The following is a 20,606-nucleotide window of genomic DNA, read 5'->3' as shown; positions in this document are numbered from 1 at the left end:
AATCACACTCATACACATTTATTCTGTACAAATATAAATTTCTACAGCTTAACGTCCAAAAATCTAAGGTTTAGATTTTTTAACACTCATAATATAGGCTTTGTCTATACAACTGAAATAAAATATAGAATTAAGATATAATAAATTCTTCCAAATACTAGAATATAAAATTTTTGTTGTTGTATTATTAGCTAAAGACTTACTCCCAATTTTTTATTTCACTTGGATCCTTTAGCCTAAGCTTTACAGGTGTATCTCTATACCCAGTGGTAGCTTATCTTCTTACAAAAGTGGTGAAAACACAGATAGATGCCTTTTATGTTAATAGAATAAAGAGTATAGGTCCTTCCTACAACATTTGCTCTTAATATTATAGCCTCATTCTACAACTGATGTAAACAATCGATGTAAATCTATTATTACTAAGTAGTAAATCGATATAAATCTACAACTGATGTAAACAACTGATGCAAACAATTGCTGTAAACAATGATGTAAACTGGAAGTTCCAGTTTCCTCCAATGTACACCACTAATATTCAATTTTAGAAGACAATATTTTATCTGGAATATATTTAATTAGCTTTACAAGACATTAAAACTGCTTTAATTTAGAAATTAAAGGCATTTACTTAGTCAAGATTCTTTGCTAAGCGCCAGATAGGTACCTTCAATGGTGCCAAACTTATAACCCTTGTTCACATCTGTTTCTGTTTATGGCCACCGTGCACATAAAAGGTCACCAAATATCATTTTTGTGTCATTTCAAAGTTGGCCATACAAAACCCTGGCTTCAAAGGAAGCACGTTTAATGATCAACAACATAATAGTAAGCTCACTTCAGCAATTATACCACCTATATTATGGAAGTTATCTACAGCATATTTAATAGAAAAAAGGTGCCCCCAGATGCCACATAACTTCGAGTTACCCCTGTGACAATATCTAGACCTTTTCAGGTAATTATCTCAAAGATGTTACAGAATCTAAGTAGAAATACAAATATTACAATTGTATTCTTAAATAGTACTAGAGCCAACTGTTAAATCGGGCAAAAAACACTTTTCCTTTACTAATAATAAAGTTGAATAATCTACCGCTGAGAATTGTAGTTTAAAATAGAAAAGGCTGAGCATAAAACATGATTATGATACCTCAATGACTGCCATTAAAACTGCCATTTGGTGCAGTCTGAGATAAACCACACTGTCCAAGTCCCACACAGTATCAAGTGTAGGTTTAAATGGGGGGGGGGGGGGGGGGCGGGGAAGACCCAATGTATAAGTAATTTTACAAAAATAGTTTATAAATCATAAATTCAATCCTTACTAAAATAACTTCTGAACATATTTTCAGATGACTAAAAAAGATGTAGCATGAACTATTCCTTTAACATTTAAGACTGCATTCACTAGGTTTTCCTTCTGTAGCTAATACTTCTGAAAATCAAAACTACTGAAAATAATTAGGAAGTCAGGTTCTTCTTTTGCAGGGAACTGAGTAGAGTCCCTATTTCTAAGGGGCATTCAAATAGGACAAACATTCGCTATTCAATCTACTAAATGTCTTACATTGTTTTGTTTCCTTTCACATAAGCTGTAGAAATACTTTTAAATCTCATCAATAGATGGAGTAGATCACAAACTACAAAAATAAAAATAAAGTAACAAAAGTTTTAAAAAAAAATAATTCATCCATACTACATGAATTTAAATTAAGATATTGTAGACCCAATTAATTAAAAGTGATTCCCACTTAATGGTCTGTGAAAGAAAAATAAAGCATTATAATGTTCTTATTAAAGTAATGGGGCATTTAATAAAAACTACTTAAAATTAGATTAGAAAATACAATACTTGGTAGCTAGTGAACTCAAAAGCCTCAAACATGTTCAATAAAAAGCTTTCCATACTTTATATACAACACCAACTTACAAAAGAGTTACCAAATAAAACAAAAAAGGGACAAAAAAATTTTATATGCCCTTGAGGAGATGACTCTGACTACTGCTGCCTTAAGAAGCAGTCGAAAATCTGTTATCTTGGTCTGCTAACATTCTGGGGAGAAATGCAATATCCTTCAAAAATAAGTGGAATTAATTGCAAGGAAATAAATACAAATAAAATTAATTTTAGTTACGTGCAAGTATGTATGAATTATAAATATATTACTAATAAGTCCTCCTCCAAAGAATATTATCTATAGAGTAAACATCTTAACAGAATGTATTATGCAGTTTCAAGAAATTATTTAAGTATCAGGTGGAAGTAGAATATAAAATTTTCATGAGTCCCAGCCACAGTGATAACTTCCCAATAGTCTCCTTCAGCTATAAAATATACAGCTGGTCTCCTGCTGCCAATAGGAATAAACAGAATAGAAGCCAGAGCATCTTGGAATGGCAATGGGGAGGAAAGACAGCAAAGAGGTTAAATTCATGGTCTACTTTTCACCCAGAGATTCCAAAGCACAACATCCCTGCTGAGATCAAGCGCCAAATATTCTTTGATATTATTATCAATAACATTTTACTGGCCAATTTAACCCTCTGGGTTTTTTTTTTAATTAGGTTTTAAATTCCTTAAGCTGTACTAACATCTAAATTGGCTAAACATCCAGGCACTCCTAGAACCACTACAAACAATGTACCAACCGCTGATGTTTCTTTTACTCTCTGACAACCTGTATTTTAAAATCTACTCAGTCTGCTTGCAGTTTGCTAGGAACTTTGTCCCAAAGTATGGGAACTCTTGATTCTCTCTGTAAAACTGTTTGTTCTAAATCAGTATGTGTGAAGTATATAACTACCAGTAAGGTATATGACATAATGAAAAATAAGATTCTAGAAGAACACGTATGTACTATGCAATAATAATTTCATGTCTACTTATTTGAAAAACTTGAAAAAAGCCATCCTATACCATTCCTTATTTGGAAGTCAGGTTTAGAATCTCCATAGAGTGTATATGTGGAAAAGGGAACAGAAAGAGAATGAATAAATACATCAATTAAATGTATCCAGTGGTTGGTCCACTTATTTCTTGTTAAAACTATTTAAAAGATAAATAAAATGGTGTGGGGACAAATACATCAAAGCAGGCTGAGATGCTGCCATGATACCAGCCTCTTCCTCTCAGTAGTAAAGGGACAAAAAGACACGTATAAGCTTGATAAATTTAAAATACACCATAATTCCGTAACAAAACTGCTATTTTACATTAGCACTCATCTCTTTTTATGGTCTACAAACAAAATTTACTGTACAGAGGTGAGCCCAAGTTTCAACCATCAAAGACAATTTTAAAATATCTATTATATTTTTGCATGAGATAGTTGTAACATGAAATAAAAAACAGATGCAGAAATAAACTATTAAAAATTAACATACATTTAAACCTTCTGAGTAAATAAAGGGAAAAAACTATAACGGTTTCATATTTGTAAAATCTTATGTTTTCTACTGCTGCCAAAACTATTACTTGCTGATTTGAGATCCCCAAAGGAAGGTGAAGACAAAGTCCCTCCACAGAAGGCACAGAGTGTGACTAAAGCAACCAGTATCAGAACTGCCTTGAGGTTCGTGGTAAAATGTTTTTTTGCCCCACTACTGTCTTTTCAAGGCCATCGGAGATACTGCATCATTGTGGACTGAGCTGTTTTCTTACTTTACTTCTTTAAATGTTGAGCTTGAACTTCTCAGTAACACACAAGTAAGAGTATACTGACTGAAACTAAACTCAAGATTATCCAGATTGTAGGAAAGATCATGATGCCGGTAAGCTGGCAGCTGCAGTGTCAGTGTCATTTCCATCTTCCTTGATCCTGGTTCCCTCAAATAATGCTGTTTCAATCTTGGTATCACAGGAATTAGAAGTACTATTTCACAGTACGAAACACTGGGTTCCATTACTCTACGGCAAAACTGAAGTCTCAAGTTGTCATAGTAATAATCATTAGGACAACATTTTGGCTCTTTCCAAAGCTAACAGTTTCCAAGGAAAAGGTGGAATGGAAATGGGTAAACTGATTTGAAATATTTCCTGTCCTGAGGCCAAATATCTCCTTTATCAGTTTAAAGGCACAAAAATAATATGAACAAACGGCAAGACTAAGTATTCTCACTTGCTGACACCAATCATAGCTACTTACATGAATACTACAATAAAACTGGTTCTAAAGAGCCCTCGGCTGCAGAACCACCTTTCAGCAAGCTTACACTCTTTAGAAAATGGTCAAAATGTTTAATTTACAGTTCTTCTTGGATCTGACAATGAAATCAAGCTTTTTGAAATTATTTAAAAGAATGTCACCAAAGGTTTGCATAGCTTTATTAGGACAAAGGCACGAAAAATCATTTGTCCTTAAAATAAGAGCATATAACTGAATATTAGTAAAAGTACTTTAGCTCCCATTTTAACATATCTGAGAATAATACAATATATTCACAATTTTTTTAGACTAGAATCATTAGGCTGAACAGGCCCTGGAAGTGATGGGACCTAGTATGACTGGCTGCTTCTTCTATGAACACTAACCAGGCTAGAATTTCCAGTGTTTTTCATAATTCTAGTACTTTATTTCCTAAATTACAACAAGTCACAGAGAAATAAGCCCAGATTCTAGAGACCAACCTGAAGATAAGGATAGAAATTTTAGAAACTTATAGAATTACTTTTACATTGGGAATTAACAGAATCAGGAAATGAATTTAATTCGGTATTCATCTTTCCAACCATATATGGTACCCTCCTTAATGGGACTGGTCAAGAGTAAGAATGTTTAAGATGCAGAACCTCAGATATTATGTCACAAGTTGGCAAAAGCAGATAATTCAATTCTTAGAGAAACTACTCCTACCACCAACGTGATTTTAAACCTATGGGATTTTGTAACATTTGACCCTACAGGCCCTCACAACATCCCTGTGAGGTAGGTAGAAGACACGTGATACTCTTCACATTTTACAACAGGAAAAGCCGAGGTATTCAAAGATGATGATCTTGAAGAAACAAAGCAACTATCTTTCTTATTAATCAGTTTAGCTATACTAAACCAAAAGATACATTTTCCTTTATTAAAAAACAAAAACAAGCTACTCAAAAATCAAACCCTCCATTCCCCGCAAGAAAGAATCATTGTAGTTTACCAGTAATCTTGTTAAGTCGAGCTCTCTTTGCCTGAAATGAGTTGCCTTGATTATTTTTCCTCTTGTTTGATAATGTGCTCTCTGGCTGTGGAAAGACCATCTTTGGAACGTTCTCTACATGAAGTCCTACTTTTAATAGAATATATATATATATGAGAGTTTATCTAGAACCCAAAGTTAAAACACATGAATTTTTTTAATAGAAAAGTAGTAAAAATGCTTTGCACTTAATTTTTCTTAATCTAGAGCTTGACATAGAACTTTAAAAAAACACAAATCTCCCCAGACCAATATATTAGAAATAAGAAAACTACTAAGCAGTAATGCTTTAGGAAAGAAATGACGTACTGCTTTTTTCCATATTATATATTAAAATACATGCAGAAGCATTTAAATGGTTAAAGAATATAAAACAAAAACACACAACATAATCCCAAAACCTACTATCGAGAAGTTACAAATCAAAAATTCAACTCATTTCTATTCAAGAATATGGAGGGCATCCATTATCAAGTACTCATATCAGACCATGAAACTTCAGATCTGTAAAATGCTAAAAAAGTTAACCACTGTATTATACTAGGGGAAAAAAGCCTCATAATTTAAGTATCTGTTCAAATTACAGATAGCCAAAGGATTTGACTTATTCACTATCTAAGTTTACCACTGCCATAAGGAATGAATGTAAGAACATATTTTGTACCAAATGTTTCACTAGATGTGGGCAGATCTTCCTTCTTCTCAATTTCTGGTGTGGCTATAGTGGTTGAAGTTTCTTCCTTTTTTGAAGGTACTTTAAACCATTTTCTCTCATCTTTCTCTTTATCTTTATTGCTGTTAGCGCTGGTTCGAGGTTTGTTCCCTGTTTTATTCTTGGCTGCAGCTGCAGCAGCTGCTTTGACTAAAGCTATCCAATCCTCCAAAGGAAAAACACAAAACATGTGAAGCATTAAAAATTAATTAAAATTTAATTACACTAATGAATAAAAACGTATCACATTTTCAAAGCTACTTTCACTCACATGCACACAAATATAAAAATTAAATTAACTGTATTTACAAAGTAAATCATCAACATGGTAGATTATCAAATTCAATAATCTAATTGGTTGTATAACCTTACATAAAATAGGAAAACAACAAATATTTCTTTGATAGAGTAAAATCTAAAGTAAGAGAAAACCTATGACAAATGTGTAATACTAAAAGACATTCTACCTTAGTATTTTAGGGTTTAAATGCTGAATTATGTTTCTTTTCTGTAATGCAACAGATCATAAAAGCAGTAAGAGAAAAACGCTTATGCTGTAATTGTGGAAAGATTAAAAGAATCTGGCCCTCCCTATCCTTGGGTTCTGCCAACCAACTGTGGACCAAAAATATTTGGGAATATTTCAACCAAGTGTGGATCAAAAATATTTGGGGGGAAAAATTCCAAGAAGTTCCAAAAAGCAAAACTTGAATTTCCCATGCTCTGACAACTATTTACACAGCATTTACACTATATTTACAACTATTTACATAGTATTTACATTGTATTAGGTTTGCAAGTAATCTCAAAATGATTTGGGAGGATGTGCAGAGGTTATGCGCAATACTATGCTATTTTATATAAAGGACTTGAGCATCTACAGATTTTGGTATCCGTGAGGGTCCTAGAACCAACCCCCTGCAGATAATGATGGACAACTGTATTTCCATTGAGCAAATTACTTTTCTTTATTAGGAAGAAGATACCACTCAAAGTAAGGTCAACTTCATAGAAATCAAAATATGATTTCATTATTCTTTAAAGCTTTTAAAGTATAGATACCAATTTATCACAACAGCTTAGTATTATCAGTAAAAGAAAAGGCTACTTGACTTGGCCAAGGTAAAGTACACACTGTAAGGCTCCAATTTAATTTCCCTCCCTCTACAACTTCCTGGGTCTGTGTTAGCTACCATTCTTCTGAAGTACAAATATTTATACTTTCTGTGTTAATTTTTTTAGTTTGTGGTTAAATAATTTTTACTGTCTTATTTTTAACTAAAAATGCTTATTGTAAAAATTATGGAAAGATGTAAAGAAGTGGTATTAACACTTAGATTTTCACAATCAAAAGATTTTTTTAGAACTAATATTTATAGTATCTCTAGAGTTAATCTTCCACTGAGGCCACTAAGCTATCAGGCCACTGATTCAGATTCAACCAAATTGTGTATACATTAAATTCTTTGTCCAAGAAACTAAAAACAATTTCACAACATCAAATGCACTTAATTCACAAGTTATATTAACATAGGTCATTAAGCAATTCGAGTTGATGGCTGCTGTGTCTTGAAAATACAAGGTAAGACAATAAGCTATTAAAAGAAAACAAACAAAATCTGTGTCTCTCTCTCCCCCATGACTGAAACAAGCTGAAAACATCATGTGACTGCACCTAGCACATTCATTCACCAACTTTCTATTGAATACCCCATTACATATGCCAGAAAACATGCTACTCATTCATGAGGCAACAGCTGATAAAAGATGCTAGCTGAAAACCCCAGGAACCCACTGGCCTGGAATGATCACATCTTTGCTCCTAACTATGAGACAATGTGAGAGGAGAGACAGTACAGAATAAACACAATATTATGGGAGAACAACAAAATTTAGACTGATGAGAAAGACTAACGGAACACTTCAGGGCAAATGACAGATGAGTTGAACCCTGAAGTAGGAATCTGCTAGGGAAAACGGCAAAGGAAAAGCAATAGGCACTCCAAGCAAAAGGAAAGCCATTAACAAAGGCATGGCAATCAAAGTATATACTAATGGGAAAGAGGAGTTTAAGGTCAAGGAATAATCTGGGTGGCTTCAAATATTATAGCTAAATTGAGCCTTGAGACTAACATTTAAGTAGGAGGAAGAAAGCAACACCGCTGAAAAAAGACATAGAGCCATCAACAAAGTAGAAAGAAGAGTAAGAGTAAGTACAACCAGACAAGCAAAGGAAACTGCTAAATTCAGCAGAAATCATGTTTGCAGTCTTACTAAGAGCAGGGCATGTAATTCTGGATTCCACATTGAGGAAAATCTTAAGTTGTTAAGAGAAATGCTAAAAGATGCCAGGGGTAAATTCCAGACCCAGTTGTCTTCTATCTCCAACAAAGAGAAACTAGAAGAAAGAGATTCATGCTGCACCCTTTAGAAGTGAAATCAGACAAAACAGTTCCTGATCATACGACTTCTTAATCCTGGGCACCACTGCAGCTGCATGATTAGAGAGTTCACCCATTGTTTTGCTCTTTCATTTTTCCACCGGAAAGATTCACTATCAAAATTAACCGGTGTGATCCTTCCATGAATGAGAACTAAAGATATGTTTCAAAGTTCCCTGTAGATAACAGACTACTGCACCTATAATGAGCCCTGTTTGAAATCAGATCTGAGTTCAGAGTCACTCTGCATACTACGGTTGAGTGAGACTTTAGCTAAGTCACTCAATTCTCTAAATTCTGAATTCCTCAACTGTGAAACAGAAATAGCAGCTGTACCTCTGTCAAGGGATTTGCTATGAGAATCCAATAAAACAATGTACACAAAAAATGTTTTGAAAATAGTAAAACACCTTATGAGCCAATCTTTAACACCAGTGAGTTACACTGTAAACTTTTTTGTATCAGCATATGCTCAAGAAGAAAAAGAATAGGTAAGAAAAAAACTACAGGAAATTTAAAGAGCATTTCCATAGTGCCATTACTTGACTCCTCATCTTTTGCTGGTTTAGTAAAAGAAATTTTACTGTATATCTTCATAAAGGAATTCTCAAAGTACTCAAAATTTAGAAGACAGTATGGAAAGCCAGCGTCTCTGAGAACCACCGAAACAAAACCTGATTGTAGTACGCGTCCTACGTGAAAACAAGCCAAAAACTTGTTGGGAAAAAAGACATTCATAAAATGAGAGTATTTTATAAAAAACAATTCTAAAATGTTTCTAATGTGCTTGTAATTAACAATTATGGAAGGAAATGTAAATTAAAGGAACTATACCGTCACATACTTTTCTTTTCGTAGTTTGTATTTTGACATTGTTTTTAATGTTAACATACAACACGGTCTGACTAGAATACTTATTAAAAATAAACATCCAATACGTCTAATAAACTAATTTTTACAACTTGTTTATTTACCACAAACCAAACTGGCTCAACGTCACTTTGGAAAACAATTAAGTTTTAAGGTTAGTCCCATCTCATAAACATCTGAATAACCAGAATAACAAAATAACAGTTTTAAAGCAAAAAAAAGTTGAGAATTTTAATTAAACAGGTAAAGTTCCCAATGTTTAAATCAATCTTTCTATGTGGTAACCAAGAAATCACACCACTGAATACTTAAAAGAACATTTTATTTATATATACAAGTAGGAAGACACAAAGCATTTTCTGATCTAAAGTATTTCCATTCTAAATTGCATTTCCAAAGTAATTGGGGGAAAAAAAAAAAAAACCTCTGCTCAAACTGATCACTTCAAAACTAAATTTTTGAAAACCTGGTCATTTAAAATGCTCATACTTTTCAGAAGATATCAAAAATATTTTTTTTAACTGTGGTAGTCTACATTCTAGATGTACACACTTGACTAGAACTGACCACATGACTTCAACACAGTTCAGGATGACATTTTTCACTGCACAGATTGCAAAAAATATGTAGCACATTTCCATAATAGACATTTTTATAGATCACTTTCAATTTCTTAAAATTAATTGTAGGTCCAGGTGCTGAAAATCCCAAATAACAGCAGAACATAAAAGAAAATATTCTTTTTACTGGCACCTTTTCTTTCCAGCATTTCAGGAAACATACTCAACCAATGGAATCATGGTTTTAACTTCATCCCAGATTCTCCTTCAAATGCTTACCATTCATTCTTGCTTTGAGCAGTGACAAAGAATGCAATCCACTGCTTACATCATATAGCTCAGAAAGCCCTACCTGCAGCAGCCTACAGAGTGTCAGGTAAGCGCCTTTTGAAAGAAGATTAATGACCATGACTTACAGAAGAAAAGAAGAAGGTAAGAAACTCAGTATAAAATTTTATATTAAAAATTAACTTTCTAAATGATACTATATACCAGGAGAAACAAAACAGAATTAAAAAAAGGCACTCACCTCCCTTCCCATAGACTGGTTACACGCTCCAGCTGGGTCGATAGGACAACACCAGCTTAGTGGATGCTGGGATTTCACCTGGAACAGAAACTAGCGACCTGTAACTTCAGCAGGTCTAAAGCCAAAGAAGCACAAATCAAGTGTATAATTTATTTTACATTCTAAGCTGCTTTTTCTTGCTGCTATTTGGGGCTATCAGCACATAATCCTACAATTATTTCACTTAAAAAAATATATATATATATACACACATATATATATATTGATCAGTCACCATTCAAGAAGACATCCCTTGGAGCAGCTAGGAATGCTGAACACTCTTACCTGCCCCTTAGCATCCTCAGGCATGGCTTTAATGTGCATTCTTTTTAAACAACGAATTACTCCATCATAAAACTGAACTGTGAACGTTCCTGAAATAGGAGCGAGTCAGTACCATTAGAAAATATAATTCAATCTTACAGCAACACTTGACATTGAACAAGTAATACCCTGACAGAAATAAACACCCCATGACTGCAGTAACTGCACACATATACCCCTGCTGAAGACCCTATCAAGTTTATTGAGTTTATTGTCTCCTTCCCTGTAAAAAAAAAACTGATTTCCCTTAAAAAGTACACACATTAAATCTTGTTAAGTTAGTTGTATATAATCCTGATTTTTATTGGAGGATTTTAAATTTTACTTTCTAACAATTTAAATAGACATTTAACATCAGGTATGCTATAATACACCTGAAAAAATAAAATTATTATTTACAAAAATGTATGCTATTTCTAAGAATTATCATTTACTCTCTTTGAAAGTTTCTTTCCAAATAACAGAGAGAAAGATCTGATTTACACAAAAATCATTTTCTCAGCAAAGGATTATTCCTTTGCAATATTAATTAACTGGCAAAAAAGAATTAGATTCACAGGCTTTTAAGCTAGAAAATACTTTCATATATCATCTGCATAAAAATCTTCCTGTTCAGTAAGAACACTGACCTCCAGGGAGGCTAAATGCTGTGTTCAACGGCAGCTAAGCGGCAGCACAGCCATTAACCAGCACCCCCGCTTCCTGCGCACTTCCCGCGCCCTTCCCACTACGCCACCCTGCTTTTAGGACTCAACATTCTGTTCATGTATTTACTTTGTCACAGATTTCATGCTTTCAAGTTTTTCTTTTTACTGTACTATCAGAAAACATATAAACTATGTAGATTCTATACTTATGGAAATTCCAATGTTTTTCTATCATTTCCTGTACAAATGAGAGCAGAGTGCCATTTTAAATAAACAGATACCTGACCTTTACAAAAGAAGTAGAAACAATAAATGTGTTAATTGGCATTACTGGCTTTGAAGCTGGCACCAAAGCCAATGAATCTTTGTACGAAGATTTTTCTTTTTTTTTGTAATTTGAATAACACCATTGATTTCATATCTTTTTATAATCAGTATGATTACAACATCACAGATATAAAGATCTAAGCCCAAGTTACAAAAAACACTGAAGAGCAAGAATGTGAAGACACTGGGAAGGCTGTGAGGATGACCAACCACATGGACCCTACAGGACTACCATTCCCGCCACTGTCCTCTTCCTTCTTCAACGTAGCGCTGGAGGGAGAGCAGGCTCCTTGCTAAGCCGACTGCGCATTCATCCCTCCCTGCCGCTGCTCACTCTGCTTCCTCTGTTGTGATGCCTTCCTCCTGTACTAACTCCAACCCATTCCTCAAGGATCAGCTCTTCAAACCCCACCTATAACATGAAAACTTCCCTGAGCGCTCCTGTCTACACTGATTTGCCCCTTCTCTAAGACATATTACATATGCCTTATACATTCCATTATACTACAGCTAAACATTCACACTTGTGAATTTTGTTTAGCTTTTGCAGTGAATGGAAAGCTCTTTGAGGGCTTCTGATTTTGGGGGTTTTTTTTTTATTTCTTTTTGGGAGGATGGTGGCAGGCAGGCAGGGGCAGGCTCATCCATCACATGGGACATACAGAAAAATCACCAAACTAATACCTCCCATGGCGATTTTTAAAAAACAAGTTATATCTGCCAATACTTCACTAAGGGCTTACTCAAACTACTCCTGAAATGGCAGAGATTTCAATCAGTAACATCACTCTCCCACTGACGTAAGCTTCAATTTCCATATTACCTGCCCATGAACAAATGGGACAGATAGTATAAAAAACAAGGATGGGTTGTTTCTGAGTACGTTGCATGGGTGTGTACGCATGTACTCATATATACAGACTCCTAAGAAGCTTTAATGGTGGAAGAAAGGTCTCAAAGCTCCACACATTTAGCGAAATCTCTCTTAATTAAAACAGAGAGCGTTGTTTAATTTTGCTTTGTTTTGTTTTGGGTGGATCCCATTACCCAACGAAACTGATTCACTACTTCTTTTCCTTTCAAAAATTTACTAATTGCCTACTCTGTTCGAGGCTCTGGACTCGACACCTGGGAAGCCAGTGTGAGTAAGACATGAGAATAAGACCTCCATAACATGGTTCTCCAGAAGTTCAAGCGCACAGTAATTTAAAGGCCCCACTAGAAAAAGAGAAGTAACCTACAAACTTAACAACCGAGAGACGTCCCTTGGGTGACTAGTAATAAAATCACAGCCTTATTTGTTATTTCAATTAATAAAACAATACATTGGACTAAGTTTTTGTTTTGTAAACAGACAACTCTGATTTACTTTTTTTACACCTAACATTCTTTAATATATGCCTTTTTAAATGTTTTCCTCTTCAATCTTCTCTTACCTCTTAATTTTTCTCAAGTTTGTTGTTAGTTTAAATTCTCAGCTTAAATCCCTTCCATGGATCCCATCACCTCCAAATAAAACTCAAATTCTTTAGCAAGACTACAAGTCACTTCATACACCACCCCTTGCTCCTCCATCCTCCTCTTCTGCTTTCTCCATTCAACCTTTAAAGGAATCCTTCCCTCCAGTCACATCAAAGTCTTGCAGGTCCTTAAAAAACAGCAGGCCTCTCTTTTATTCTTCTGTATACACCATTTCTTCTGCCAGAGAAAACCTTTTCATCCCTCCTTTTCTAGCTAACTTGTTTGTCTTTTAAGACTCAGTTTAAAGGAAGTGTTCCCTTACTTAGGTTAAATGCTCTTCTTGCAAAGAAGCTGTCACTCAATGTGCTTCTTTAGTAAAAAGAATGAATGAGTGGTCGAGTTTAAGAAATAATTATAACTGAAAATGAATGCATTACTGACCTACAAGTATTTCATAACTGTTTTAAATGAGATTTTAAATATCAAATTTAAAAATATTTTAAGCATGCTTCCAATTTTAATTTAAATATTAATCTTGATTCCTTTCCAAATTAATCAGTCTACCATTTTTAAAATTCATTAACTGTCCAACAGATTCTCTCATTTTATGCCACACTAACATACCTGATTTCTGTGTTACTTTCAACATTTCTGGTAAGTTCAGTAGCTTTTGCTCCATATTAATATTAGATACCACAAAAGGCTATTAGGAAAACTAACTCTCAGTTATCTACAGAAATTAAGAAAAAAGGGGCTGGGAAAAGATGCAATAAAGGAAATCCACAAACTGATAAAGTTCCATATTCTTTCCCCAGAAAATATTGTGCTATATTCCACTTTCAACTCGAACTGATTTGAATCTTCCTCTATCTTTAGCATACAGGTTGAGATGTTCATAAAAATAATTTAGCCAACAAACTGGGAACAGAGAAGTAGCAATAAAATGTATATAACATAAGCCTGTGAACTGAAAGCTGAAAACTTTTATCCATTTACCTCTACTAATTTACAGTTTATTTAGGCAGTGTATTATGTATCATCTTATTCTCTACAATATATAGCAAATTAAGTACTCCTAAAAAAGAATATTAGAAAATTCATTAAGAATAAAACAAAGAGAAGTAACAGCTGTATGTAACAATTACATACATCAATTTAAATTAGAAAGATAGTTAAATTTTACTAAAAATCCCATTTTAATTCTCAGATCATTTCAAACACATACCTTCTTTGTTAATCGCCTCAATCTTGGCAGGGTAATAGCGACAGTCTGTCCAACGAGCGAGAACTTCTTCTCCAGCTTTAAAATCCTATTTTAAACAACTTTTAAGATCAATGCCATGTATAATAAACAAGCATTTCCTTAACAAAAAATAAGCTTTGTAAAATTTAATACAATTTCTTTTAAAATATATTATTACAAATCTGGCAAACAGAAACGGTTTGCTACTTACAAAGAAATCTTCCTCATCTTTTAGCCCTTCTTTTCTTAATGCAGGTCTCTCAAGGGGTCGCAATCTATTGCTATCCCAGTAAATCCATTCATCATAACGATGACTCCAGCGCTCAAAATGGACCAACATCTTGCCCTCCTCATAGTCAATTTTTTCAATTCGTGATGGATACCTCAAAAATAAAAAGAATCTTCGTATCAAGAGAAAATTCTTACATTCGTTTACATAAAGTATTAACTGAAATACTGCTTACAATTACAGCCATAAACAAAATACGGATCCATATTTTTAAACTACTCAACCAACAAAGTTTGCTTTATTCTTTGTCTTTTCTTCTCAATGACTGTTTTCAAGATCTAATGAAGTAAACAGTTGATACACTCCCAGTGGAAACACAAATTATATAATTTATAATATAAATTGTGCTGTCTTGGAAAATAATTTGATAACATGCATCAAGAGCCTTAAACATATTCCTACCTTTTGACCCAATAATTCCAATCCTGGAACCATATATACAAAACATTTATAACAAAAAAACAGAAACCATATGGTTAGAAAAACTGAAGACTGTAATTATAGAAACAATAGCCACTATATGGAATAGTATATAGATTTTTAATGTATACTTACAAAGAATTTATAATGTAGGAAAATGTAAAAAAATAGCACTATGTTCAGCAGAATAATAAGTATATAAAATAAATTTGTCTAGCAAAAAATATCAACATGTACATTTGTCTGTATATGGCATAAAAGTACTTTCTCTTTTCTATTTTTCTATACTTTCCAATATTTTGTGAGCATCTATGATAGTAAACTCAGCTAAACTTTAAATTTAAAAACATAAAAATAACATCACATTGTTCTGTCTTCATGTGTGCTGATTCTCCTACAATTAATTCCAAAACAGAAATCAGTTAACTTGAAACTTTCAACAAAAAAATGCCTCATCATTCCTAATGTACTGTATTAAATGTTCACAGCGACTCGGTATTTTTTTAAAAACAACATTAAATAACATTAAGAGCTCAACAGCAGCACATGGTAGATGACTCAGCCATGTAAGTTATCTCATGTTTTTGCTAGTTCTTGATAAATCTCAATTTTTAATTTTCCCTGTGGAATGAATGTAAGTTTATATTTATATTAAATATTCATATAAATGTAAAGCACAACACAGCTCATGTAACTTTGAAATTCAGGAACTGATTGCTACCTGCTTCACAGATCACTCACGTATTCAAGGCTTTTTCTACCCTCTAGGGCCCTGAATCATCCTCTGGCATGGCTTCTTTCCTTACTTTGGTTTAATGACACTGAACTACCTGGAATTTCCGCAAACACACCATGCTCTATCAAACATCTGTACTTTTGTACATCCTGTTCTTTCTGCTTAGACCTAAGTTCCCCTTTCCTTCCTTTGCATGTTCATCACACAAGACTTGGTTTAACACATAACCACCTGTGTGAAGACTTCCCGACCCCCTCCCCTGGTGCTCTCACCACACCCAAGTCATCGCAATCATCTCTGTGCAGGTTCCTGAACTGTGCTGTGGGGCTTGAGACGTTAATATGTGTGACACACACACAAAAAGGGTCCGGTGGTCAAATAAGCTACGAAAATACTGGATTAAATAAAGTTAAGCTGTTTTCTTTACTGAAAGATTTCTTGGTCCTGTCAACAAAACAGAAATCAACTATTCACTATTACCAAGCTATGTGACCCTTTCATCACAGATTATTCATTAACATCTCCTGAGATAGCAGAGATCTAAGGAACATGACGTTAGAAACTACTCCAACCTGGGAGTTTTCAGGAATAACTGAGTCATGCCCATCTCTGTGCCCCTAGCACCCAGCACAGTGACAGACACATGCTGGCCACCCAGGGAATGCTCGACATGAATGGGAAGGGACGCTGAAGAAAGAAAATCTGCACAGTTCTTCAGAACTAAGAAGGCTGTCAACTCGATTATAACCTTAAGTTAGATCGTCCTCTTAAGTCTTTTTGAGGGAGGAGATGTGTGTGAGGAAACATTCCGTTCAAGAAAAACATGAAAACATGAAAAGCTAGGGGATTAACCTACTCCCTGAGGTGGATGTGCTGACTCCACTCATCCAGAATCAGCGCTGTGATGCTTGTCTTCTGCAGTGTTGCTGTGATTTGTTTTTGCTGCTCTGGTTTTTAAAACAAAAAAATGTCAATAGTATTAAGGGAAGCCTACAAATAAGGTTGTCCTTTATTTTTCAACATTCATTAGCCACTTAACTACTATAAAAAGATTTCCTATCAATTATAAAAACTGATAAAATTTTTAACTTACGTGTTTATCATCACATCTTTTTGATTTTGAACAATCAGAGGTTTATTCTATAGGTTCCTTCAAATTCTAAACATACACAATTAAGTATACACAAATAAATGATAAGTTAAAAAGAAACATAATTAACTCCTAGCTTGGAGGAGCTTAGAATTAGAGAGACAGAAGCAGCAGAATATTGACCGAGAGTCCCATGTCTGCCAGCCTCTCTGTTCTTTCTTTACCAAATGTCAGCTGATTTTTACATACTTTTATCTCATTAGACCCTGGTAAGTATCCAAGGTATAGATAACATAGTCACCATTTAAAAGATGACGACTATCCAAGAATACACATGGTAGAGTATTCAAAGCCAAAGCTGACTGGCACAAAAAGCCTTTAGGGGAAATGGGATAAGGCCTGTATCAAAGAAATTATTCCACATACGGTAAACTGGTAAATACAGACATTATTTTTCTCTTCTTTGTGTCGACAGCTTTTATTTCTGAAAAACTATGAATATTGAGATGATCATACAGTAAGTTCTTTGGTAATGGCCCCGAAATTATGCTTTGACATAGAATGGGGTTAATGACATATTATACTAAAAGTATCTAAAAAGAAAACCAAACTTTTGTCAGAGTTGATTTGCTCATCAACAGATTTCCTAAGAAATTTAGTTCTCCCTGAAGATAGTGAGCAGTGGGATATTAACTTCATGCTAATTTTGACTTTGATTTCTCACTGCCATTAAACTTTTATTTTGCTAATTTGAACATACTTTTTTTTCATTGAAATATAGCTGACTTTATAAAAATTTTTACATAAGATGTTATTATTAATAGCTCAGAGAAAATTGGAGCATTCACTAAAGGTTCTCAGGAGGCATTATCTATGTTGGTCTTGGTGGGGAACTCCAAGGATTTAGACTTAATGAACATGGTACAAAGGTTAAGTGTGTACACAGAGCATAACTCACTTATTCAATCACTGTTCATTTACTTAAAACCATCATGTGACTTAGAGTTAAGCAATCAGCTGGACTACGAGGATTCAGAGACAAGTGGAATGTGGTTTTTGTCCTCAAGGACCTCAGAGATTGGAGGGACAACTGAAGGGAATAGTTCCCTTGGGCTAGACGACAGTAAAGTAAGTAAAGGAGAAATGTGGGACATCAGACTGGACTAGTCAGCGAGGTTCAAACTAAAGGGCTTTGGAACAGCGAACTAATGAAATGACCCTTCATTCATTATATTCAAACGGAATCCTGTAAAGTCTGTACTTAATCTGGTTATCAGTTACACCTTAAGAAAAATCCTAAAATCAAGATCTTTGCTATACATGTAAAGTGCACAAAATGGCAATTTAACATATAGTTCTACACAGTGAAATGATTTCTCTGTTCCAGATGGCCCACCATGATAATGCCTTAATACACGTAGTGAATAAAAAATACTTCTGAACAAATGTATTCACAAATGCCTCCAGATCATGAACCACAGCAATATGATTTTAATGCACGATTTATTTTTTACCATAGCTGTGTGAATAGAATGTAAGATTTTTCTTACCAAATTTGAAAGATGTAGTGATAATGTTTTTGTTATTTTTTTTTAAAAAGATGAATCATGGAAAGCTGTTAAGAGTAAAGAATAGTGATTAGGCTAAATCTCAGACATTTATAAATGATTTGGGAAAAGTTTTGAAAAGTAGGAGGGTTTCAGAGCTGAAACAATTAGGGATAGTAAGAAAAGAAAACACCATATTTGGCATCTCTCCAGGGTTAAAAAGAAAGAGAAAACATAACCTCACTAGGACTATGATTCCTCGATGCCAAAATTCTACATAGAGCTGTATTACTCTTTATCATCTGCTACTGTAAAGTACCATAATATTTTCACTCTCTCTCTTCCCTAATGTAAATCCACTTGAATTGCATGCATTATTTAAATGATATTTACTTGTGTAGAAATTAAGGGACTGCCTCCATTGCTCTGGGCCTATCTTGCCCTCATACTTTTATACTTGAATCTTAGAGAACAGTTTACTCTCAGCAAACTTAGCAAGAAAAATAATCCATGCAAAATAGGTATTAGGTTTAATGGAAATAAATAGCATTCAGAAATACTGAGAAGACTCTACAATGGTTCTTGCTGAATTTAACAGCATTTTCATACATGCAATTAACTCTACTACTATAATCTCTCAATTGATTTCTTAGGACTCTTTCTGAATCAGTGTGGTCAAAATCCTCTAATGGTCAAGTTCAACTTTGGCTCTAACAACAGAGTACAAGAAGGCCATTACCAAAAACAAAAATTACTTTCACCTTCTCTGAACTCTTATAACATTTTATTGCCTCATCTGATAATACGAGCATTTTAACACTGCCACTAGTGCCTCCCACCTATATAAAACTGTTCAGAGAGTAGCAAGATTTATGGATTCTGAACTAAACCTGTAATCCAGCATGAACCAGATACTGACCAACACTGAATATACTGTGTTGGTTCCTTATAATAACAACTCTTGAATGTTGTCAAAACACAAAGAGAAACTGAGAAATCTAAAATGGGAATTAGCATTACAGATGAATTACTATACTGGCTCACACTCAACTGCTTTACGCAGGCAGGTCCTGACTGACAGCTAGGTCAGGATTCCCCGAGGCTGTGTGAAAAAAAACACTGTGTTTGGTATAGACATGTATGGGTTTTCTCTTGTGGTAGGTAAGATTTCCCAACTTTAATCAGATTTCAAAGGGGTCCATGATCAAAAAAAAAAACTACAGGTGCTCCACAATCCTTGGAAGGAAAAAAAAGATGATGGGCATACAGGTATGCCAGACCTATAATCTAATAGATTAAAAACAAAATCCTTTTATATTCAATGTATTAACAGTAAGACAATTAAACATGATCTGAATTTAGGGAACTCATTCTGATTTATCACATAGTTTAGATTATCTATGTGATAATAGATTATCACATAGAAAATCTGATACACTCAGATTTTCACCTGTATTGATAAAGAACATCAACCGTGAGGAAATGATAAGGGAAATTCCTTGATACACTGATGAACTACAATCTACTGCACTTAAAGCCAAAGGACACAGTTGTTAACTACTCATTCATAGGTTACAATCCACCAAGCAAGGCCAGACATTATAAAACATTCTAAAGACTATCAGAATTCACTCCAGGATTTAACTAATCATTTGAATAAGTGCCATATTAATCAAAAAAGCAAAGTACTTTTAACTGACCCAATAAATTATTCAAATTATGCATTTTAAATAATAGTCCTTTTCTTGTTTATATTGATAAGACAATAAAATTTCTAATTTATGTAAATTTAAAAACTGACAATTCCTCATCCATTTCCTTTAAGAAAACATTAAGTTTCTAATTCACTATATGCCAGACACTGAAGTATGTATAAAGCTACAAGTAGAAATAACAATCACCAAACTCAAATTCAGCAGGGAGGGGAAAGAAAAAGAGAATCACATAAGCTAACACAAGTACAATATAATGTAACAGCCAGTAAGGATATACTATAGTAGCACACAGAAAGAATACCTAAATTAGACGTTCCCTTGGATAAAGTAGTTCTTTAATATTTAAAGGATGAAACACACTTGAAATATGACTTTAACATAATCTAAATGTAAGCAGAATATTCAGGAGTTAAAATTAATAATTCAAAACAGCTTTATGGATAAGAACTTCATAAGCAAGAAACTCTAACAT

The 20,606-nt window shown here is 34.0% G+C and overlaps 1 protein-coding gene across 11 annotated transcripts in view; it reads right to left on the bottom strand.

The window, feature by feature from the left end:
* Positions 1-20,606, bottom strand: part of PHF20L1 (PHD finger protein 20 like 1) — a 76,433-nt gene that overhangs the window by 43,701 nt on the left and 12,126 nt on the right. For 6 of the 11 annotated variants that reach the window (XM_074353109.1, XM_074353104.1, XM_074353100.1 and 3 more), the window contains exons 3-8: positions 14,549-14,720; positions 14,320-14,404; positions 10,621-10,709; positions 10,297-10,374; positions 5,849-6,062; positions 5,146-5,274 (exon numbers count right to left, since the gene is read on the bottom strand). In XM_074353109.1, coding sequence (XP_074209210.1) covers positions 5,146-5,274; positions 5,849-6,062; positions 10,297-10,374; positions 10,621-10,709; positions 14,320-14,404; positions 14,549-14,720 — 767 coding nt within the window. The remainder of the gene's footprint in view (positions 1-5,145; positions 5,275-5,848; positions 6,063-10,296; positions 10,375-10,620; positions 10,710-14,319; positions 14,405-14,548; positions 14,721-20,606) is intronic. The other 5 variants (XM_074353102.1, XM_074353103.1, XM_074353107.1 and 2 more) reach the window with 3 other exon arrangements.

The sequence above is a fragment of the Camelus bactrianus genome, chromosome 25 (genome assembly GCF_048773025.1).
Source record: "Camelus bactrianus isolate YW-2024 breed Bactrian camel chromosome 25, ASM4877302v1, whole genome shotgun sequence".
In the NCBI taxonomy this organism is placed as follows: domain Eukaryota; kingdom Metazoa; phylum Chordata; class Mammalia; order Artiodactyla; family Camelidae; genus Camelus; species Camelus bactrianus.
The sequence above is the reverse complement of the archived record's forward strand: the minus strand, read 5'-3'. Positions and strand labels throughout refer to the sequence as shown.